This window comes from Sinocyclocheilus grahami, unplaced genomic scaffold (assembly GCF_001515645.1).
Source record: "Sinocyclocheilus grahami isolate Dianchi unplaced genomic scaffold, SAMN03320097.WGS_v1.1 scaffold931.1, whole genome shotgun sequence".
Classification (NCBI taxonomy): domain Eukaryota; kingdom Metazoa; phylum Chordata; class Actinopteri; order Cypriniformes; family Cyprinidae; genus Sinocyclocheilus; species Sinocyclocheilus grahami.
Window position 1 is genome coordinate 365,525 of NW_015506110.1, and position 8,240 is coordinate 373,764.

Genomic DNA, 8,240 nt, shown 5'->3' on the forward strand with positions numbered 1-8,240 from the left:
ATGAAAGGATGAGGCAAAAAAGGATTATGACTAGTTATTATATGCCACCAATAACTGCACACAATACTGTAGATGGATGCCTGTGAATCAGGGTAACAAATTCCTCCCATCATCTACAAGCTTTTTCAAGTGAAATAAATAGAGGAAGGAAGGGGTGTGGCGCATTTCGTTTCGTTTTTATTTTGGTCTTTTGGGGCAGGAAGATAAGAGGTTGTTCTGCTTCAATATAAGTCAACTGAGGACATGATTCTGTATGCACTAAACTGAATTCCAGTTCATGTTTACATGACATATTTGCATATAATTTGATGTAAATATATTTAAGAATTAGCTATATTGGGAAATCACTGACTGTCACCTGGCCCGGTTTAAGAACACACAGGGCCCCAGGCCTATAGCAAACATAAGTAGCCTATCTTAGTGCCACAATGTTTTCTACCACAGGAATATTATTATTTTATTTTATTTTTGATTTTATTTTTTAACAAATCTCAAACACAGAGATACAATGAGTACGTATATGAAATATTCCAGGCTACAACACATTAAAATCATAAATAACTCCAGATATGATGTCAATGCAAACAGGTTTCCAGAAACAGCAACAACTTTTGAGTATATGACTCTTTACTTTAAAGGGGTAATATAATGTGATTTCAATTTTTCCTTTCTCTTTGGAGTGTTACAAGCTCTTGGTGCATAAAGAAGATCTGTAAAGTTGCAAAGACTAAAGTCTCAAATCCAAAGAGATATTCTTTATAAAAGTTAAGAGTCAGCCACGCCTACCTAAAACGGCTCGTTCTAACACGCCCCCACATGTCTACGAGCTGATCCGTGCTGGTCGCTGAGGAAATATATCAACTTCGCGCTGGGGATCGCCGGATCGCCTTTCACCGTGGACGAAGCGGAGTCCAGCCCGGGGTCGTCACATGTGGTTGCCGCAGGCATTACAATATGGTAAGGGATGTAACATTTCCGTCACACGCTTGAGGAATTTCGGCCAATCACAACACACTGGATAGTTGGCCAATCAGAGCACACCTCGCTTTTCAGAACGATGAGCTTTGTAAAAATCGACACGTTTCAGAAAGGCGGGGCATAGAGGAGAAACAATAATGTACAGTATGTGGAAAATAATGTGTTTTTTTAAACCTTAAACCGCATAAACACATTTCATTACACCAAATACACAAAATAATGTTCTTTTTAGCAGCATCATATGACCCCTTTAAGTAGCTTACTTAAAAAAAATATTATTAGAAGGTATTCTTTCTGGCCCTAGAAGAGTCTATAGCAACACTATATGGAACGCTACTGTAATTCTCGAATTCAGAGTTAACTCTAGTATTAGTAAGATCATGAATCAGGCAAAAACCATACTCCTCATTACCATGGTTTTATTGCACAACAATTAAAAACATTTATATATGTAAGTTGTACCACTCATACTTTTGGAGGGAAATAGCACAGACACTGGACATCGATGAATCTTTCTATGTGCATGTGTATGCGGGAAAAGTTCAGGGCTCTCAATGGCCAATCAATCTAGGTCTGTTCCTTTCCTGCACAGCCAATCACGGGCCCCCTCCATCTTCAGCCCCGTCTAGCCCTTAATTAAGTTAATCCGGCTCTGACTGTCACATCAGGGCCATTATATGAAGTGAATACAAGCTTTTGTTGACCATTATGTTTATTATGACCGTTGATACTGACGCTGAGGTTTCTGTCTCATTTTTACAGAATCTCTGGTTTAGCCAGTTGCGGGGCGTGCATTTTACACCTAGGCCTTCAGTGGCGTCCTACATGAATTAATCCATCTCTTCATACCATCATAATGATGCCACGGCTATAGAAACCATAAATATTACACAGTAATGCAGTATAACATGGCACTACATAACAGACAGGTATCTTATGTAGCGAGAATGAATGCCATTACTAAAGAAAGAAACCCAATTAACAATTGTGCAACACATCATCTGTAGCTGAAGCATTAACCTAACAAAATGACACAAATACAGTCCATCCGATGTTCTTACAGACATTTATTCACCCAAACGCATTTATACCTCACAGATAGCATTGGTATAAAACAAATAAGGTGATTACATGTGTTTTAAAGTTGATCTAACAATTTAATGTTCTCTTACAGCTTTATTTCGTCTTCAGCTTTACTAGGAAAGTGAGCAAGTAACATTAAAATAATTCATACAAGACGATGAAGAAAAGTGTATAGATATGTTTTAACGTACCTCTGTGACTCTCATCTCCCCGCTGGTCTGCCTCGGAGGAAAAGACCGGTTAATACAGCTCCACTCGGGAAACTGAGATATTTTGAGATATAAACTTAAACCTGGATTTATATCGCGCAAATAACATCAGCATACAACGCATCAAGCGATAAAAGAGTCAAAAATGAAAATGAACCTACCATTCGATGGCCCTGGTGCTGCCAACTCGAAATCTGATTGGTTAAAGCAACGGTTTCATTGCCATTGATTTAAGCTAACAGGCCTGCACTGTTGATTCTGAAGGCCTTAAGCAACACGATTGCTGAAATATGATTAGATAAAAGCTCTAATATAAACATGCACTGCTGGAAGCAGTGCAACCAAGAGAAAAGCTATGAAATGAAGAGAATAGACTATTGGAAATAATTTAATACACATTCATGGAAAAATATATTAAACTAAATCAGTGATTCTGATAGTGTTTAGGCCAGCAGAGAAGGCTTTGCTGGCCCTGACGGCCCACCACTGGGTTTAGCCATAAACTGCCCTCATTTTACTTCATAGTGACCTCTATACGAATATATAGGGGGTTATATAACCCTGCCTGATTAAAAAGACAGGCTCTTCCATGAAGGTTATTGCACAACAGAATTGTGAAGGACACTTGGATCTGATGTGTCTCAATCAGAGGAGTTATTTTGTTGAAAGCCAAAATAGTTGGAAAGACTTTGGAGGCTAAACGCCCAAAGCATTCCAGAGATGAACTCCCTACACAAAAACAATGAATAATGAACTTTATGTTTATATAAATGAGAAGTTATCCACAACTGTTACTCCCACTGCTATGGACTGTTTTCTTCAGTGAGTCTGTGGCATTATAGTCAAACAAGTTCATCTAATATAATATAATAATAAAATAATATTAATTCATCGAATTTAAACTTATGTTCTCAATTAAGGTTTTAAATACCATAGACATGCTACATAGAAATGCAAATGTTTACATGGTGAAACACAACACTCTTGTAACATATTATACCCTGAATGTCTTTGGAGGCATATTTGTCTGATGATCAGCGTCTTATACTTAACCCAGACACAACTCTAGACACATATGTGGCATCTTGTCTATGACTGTGAAATATATATGTCATTATTTACTGTGATCTCAGTAAACATTGCATTTTAATAGATGCTTATATTAGACACACACACACACCAAATGGTAAGGTTCATCTGTTTTTGTAGTACAGAGGTGAACCTCAGAGAGGGCCTAAAATATTGTAAAAATAATATTTAAAAACTTCTAAAGAATAGTTTAATAGTTAGTAAAGCAATGCTTAAAAAGTCATACGTTCTGATGTTATTTTAGGAATTCATAATTTGACAATAAACATCTAAATCTTTTTTTTAAGAAATAAACCCTTCAAATCTGCCTATTCAGTTTGTGTTTGAACGTGAAGGGTTAAATGAAAGACGCCCGTTTTCTCCCTATCAGGATGTTTCCGCTGTACGCTTTCAGCTCTGTGATTGGTGATCCAGCTATGACACTACAGAGGGCCAAGCAATGAGAGAGTCATTTCAAATGACAGGAAAATTGACCAACCGTCCCTTTAAATGGGTGGGGTCTGTTATAGCTAAATTTATGACAAGTTCCGCCCACTGTGGCCAACTCTATTGTAAAAAAAGCAATAAGATATCTAGCACTAAATGCACATAACATTAATGAGGAGGACATTGTTGCTAATTTGTTATGCACACCGTTTTAAAGATACTTTTAATGAAATACTTGAGCTGATCGGCAAAGGAAGACAACCCAGCTAACAAAAACAGTCCTATTAAGTTCTGAAAATGTTATTTCTGAATGTTTTCATTTTACCTATGCTGCATGTCTTTGAACTGTGGTGGAAACCTGAAGCATTGACACAGGAAAACCCCACAGACTCCATCTCTGTATAAATAACAGTGTGTGTGTGTGTGTGTTTTTGTGACAAATGAGGACATAAATGTGTATAATGACAAAGGTATAACATAGGTATTACAAGAAGAAGGTGACTTTTCAGGACATTACCCCATGTCCCCACTTTTCAAAACGCTTATAAATCACACAGAATGGAGTGTATTGAAAATCTGAAATAGCACAAAGTCTCCTGTGAGGGGTAGGTTTAGGGGTAGGGTTGGTGTAGGGCAATAGAAAATACGGTCTGTACAGTATAAAAACCATTACGCCTATGGAGAGTCCCCACTTTTCACAAAAACAAACCTGTGTGTGCGTGTGTGTGTGTGTGTGTGTGTGTGCTAACGTTTTGAGGACATTTCTAAAGACCAGATGACTTTGAACAAACATTCTATTGACATTACTGGAAGAATGTTTGTTTAAAACTTTAAGAGAACCTAGCCAGAATGTTAGCAAATGTCCCGAGAATGTTCCCTGTTAGCTGGGTATCTGCTAAACGCCACTATAAAGCTGCTTTGAAGCAAGGTGTCCTGTGAAAAGCACTATACCAAAGCATTTGACCTAGACTCATTCTAAGGACATTTCATTTCACAACATTTAATGCAAACATTCTGCAAATATTAATAGCATCATAAAAACGTTCCAAGAAGAGGGACATCAGCATCTGTTTTTGTCTTAGAAAGCTGTCCAGATTTCACATTGATTAATCCATGATGACACTGTTTTATCGGGCATTAATTGAATCGGTTATGTCATTTTCTCTTGTGTCATGGTTTGGAAGTTTGTCTTTGAAGAACAAAAATTTCCATTAAACAAGCACCCTTTATATTATAGATCAGTGTTTCCACCATGTTTCAATTCGACACGCCCCTTCTAACATCACAACTATCTATCTATCTATCTATCTGTCTATCTATCTATCTATCTATCTATCTATCTATCTATCTATCTGTCTGTCTGTCTGTCTGTCCATCTATCTGTCTATCTATCTATCTATCTATCTATCTATCTATCTATCTGTCTATCTATCTATCTATCTATCTATCTATCTATCTATCTGTCTATCTATCTATCTATCTATCTATCTATCTATCTATCTATCTGTCTGTCTGTCTGTCTATCTGTCTATCTATCTATCTATCTATCTATCTATCTATCTATCTATCTATCTGTCTATCTATCTATCTATCTATATATCTGTGTGTCTGTCTATCTATCTATCTATCTATCTATCTATCTGTCTATCTATCTATCTATCTATCTATCTATCTATCTATCTATCTATCTATCTATCTATCTATCGGTCTGTTTATTTATATTTTGGGTCATTTTAACCCCAAACATGACTATAGGATAACAATCAATTTTCTACAGGTTTACTGATACAACAGACCGATTAATACGTGGCTACAGGGTTTTGATTAAGTCAGAGGAACACACTTATAAAAAAAACTGAAAGGAAAATACAGAGTTTCAAAGTGAATTATTCGAGTGAATTCAATTGGGATATGGAGTCTTTATATTTACAGTATAAGCATAGAGAAAAAAATGAGCATACACTTAATTAAGAATATAGCATAGTTCAAATCAGTAACTGTTTACTGTAAGTAAAGATTTGGGGAAGACAGTGATCATAGTCCTTGGTTGCCTAACCCACCGCACCCAACAAACAGATCAGCACATATCAGACACATTGGAGCAATATTTCACTGTGTACCAGCAAGACCGAATAGAAACTGGCCACAGAAGGGCAAAAGAAGAAGAAAATGGAAACTTTGACGATGGAATACGAAACAGTTTTGAACTCGTGCCGGATATTTTGGTGAAAAGCATGTTTCAGCAAGTCATACCTGAAAAGCTTAATGGACTCGGAGCATTGCTTTAGATGAACGCTCGTCAGTCGCAGCCTATAATGGTTTCGAAAGGTAATGCAAAGTTTCTTTATTATCTTTTCTCTGACATTTCCCTTCTAGCCTGAATGTATTATTGTATTGCATGCTATTCATAGCATATGACAGAGCAGCCTATAGCCTAACAAAATTTACTTTCACTTTTACTTTCAAGTGTTTTCCGTTATTCGCTTATTGTTTTATAACCAACTTTTGAATAAATAACCAACGCCCATGGTTTCCAGGATTAAAAAAATAAATAAATAAGAACAAAAACAAAAAACATGGCGGCAGTGACTGAACTAATCGAATACATATTTCTTATATCTGCGCTGAACTGCAGGAAGCGCATGAACAGTTAGACAAGCGCGTGCGGTCTCGAGCAAGCTACTTAGTGTAAACACGCTATATTCTTTTTTTAAAAGCACTGCTCACATACACACTTTCTGTTAAAGCTAGACAATTAGAAGATTCTACTCATATAAATAAAGGTGACTTGACTTGACTAGAGATAAAAAGTAGTCCAAAAAAAAAAACACATCTAACATAACGTATACATTGCTTTTTTTTTACATCATTAAAGTGCTTATTTTTTAATTAACAAAATGTCTTTATAATAGAATATTCAATACAATATAATATTCAAGATACCATATAATCTTCATATTTATAACTGTATATACACTGTAAAAAAATGACAGTGAATTTAACGGTAAAAGACTGTAAAAATGCTACAGTAAAAACCTGTTAAATGTTTAACGGTAAGTTCCCCTACTATATACGATGAAAAACTGTATTGGACATTACATGTAATTTTACGGTAGTATACCATTTTTGGAAGTTAAAAAGATTGTATAATTTACAGTGAATAACCGTAACTTGACATTCCCATGATTCACTGCGTAACATTTCAAATTTGATGTTTTTTTTTCGTTGAAATAACTGTTTCTTCTTAGTTTTTTTCTTATCAGTTGTGTGCATTAGGGTTGTATGTTACATCTAATGTTGTTCAATTAATGTTTAGAGCATGATTTCAGTTTAAAGTGTTACCATGATGGTGTTTAGTGTTTGTGTGAATGACACTCTGCACCTTCTATATATATATATGTTCATATTTAAAAGCTGCTTGTGATGGGCTTTGGTTAATCATGTGCTTTTCTCATCACCACCTGCTTTTGGTGCAGTGTATTACAAAGGTGCAAAACAGATTTCAGTATTTCAGTGGGTTGGTATATTAACATTATATAATAGTTAATATATATATTATATAATTTCAGTTAATGAAATTATGGTATTTAACTGTACATTTAAGTTAAAACCTAAAACGCTGCTACCGTATTTTTTTGCGGTAAAATTCAGGCAACCACAGCTGCCGTTTTTTTTACCGTAAATTTTACTTTTTTTTTTTTTGTATAGTAGAAATATAGGGTTAGAATCTTTATTTTATTACTGGCAGCGGCTATTTACACTAAGTGTAGATGCTATTTACAGTAAGCAAAAATAGCATATTTCTTAGCGATATATGCTATTTACACTAAGTGCAAATAACAGCAGTATATTCTTTGCAATAAGCGATATGACGGGTTGCCAAGAATGGTGTCCCATACTCAGAATTTGTGCTCTGCATTTAATTGAGGATACTGATTCAGACCCGGCGCCAGACACGAATTCACGGACAGGCATTTCATTTTTTCAGGGGGGCACAAATGAGATCAACCTCAAGAAGATTACGTAAGAGTCGTAAAGACTGGACCTAGCCTACTGAAGCAGTCTAAACACACGTCGCAGGACTCGACATCAACTCTTGTCCGCTTATCCGGGACAAGTGGATTTTTTAAAAGGCCAAGTGAAAGAGAATTTGACTTGCCCGACCGGACAAGTAGCCTAGCCTAATTAAAACGCCAATAACAATCACCAAAACGCGATAATGATTCTGCATCATTTAGTCTAACGTAAATGGCGATCGATAGTGCATAATGTAATGACGCTAACAAGGCTGCGCTGCCTCTCTCAAGGAGAAATCGAAACAAATGAGCGCAGCAAACACAAAGTGAGTTAACAGTGTGTTAACAAAGTGAGTTAAACTCAGTTAACCTACTGCGGTTAAAAAAAAGTTTTTATAACATGATACAGTTAAGCAACATCACACGACCAAGAGTGCTG

At 36.1% G+C, this 8,240-nt stretch overlaps 1 protein-coding gene across 2 annotated transcripts in view; it reads left to right on the plus strand.

Annotated features, from left to right (window-relative positions):
• Positions 1-5,842: 5,842 nt before the first annotated feature.
• LOC107564395 (uncharacterized) overlaps positions 5,843-8,240 on the plus strand; it is a 20,672-nt gene continuing 18,274 nt past the window's right edge. For both annotated transcript variants that reach the window (XR_001606222.1, XM_016249479.1), the window contains exon 1: positions 5,843-6,113. Coding sequence is in view for 1 of the 2 variants with exons in the window: in XM_016249479.1 (XP_016104965.1) it covers positions 6,074-6,113 (40 nt within the window). In the remaining variant the exon portion in view is untranslated. The remainder of the gene's footprint in view (positions 6,114-8,240) is intronic.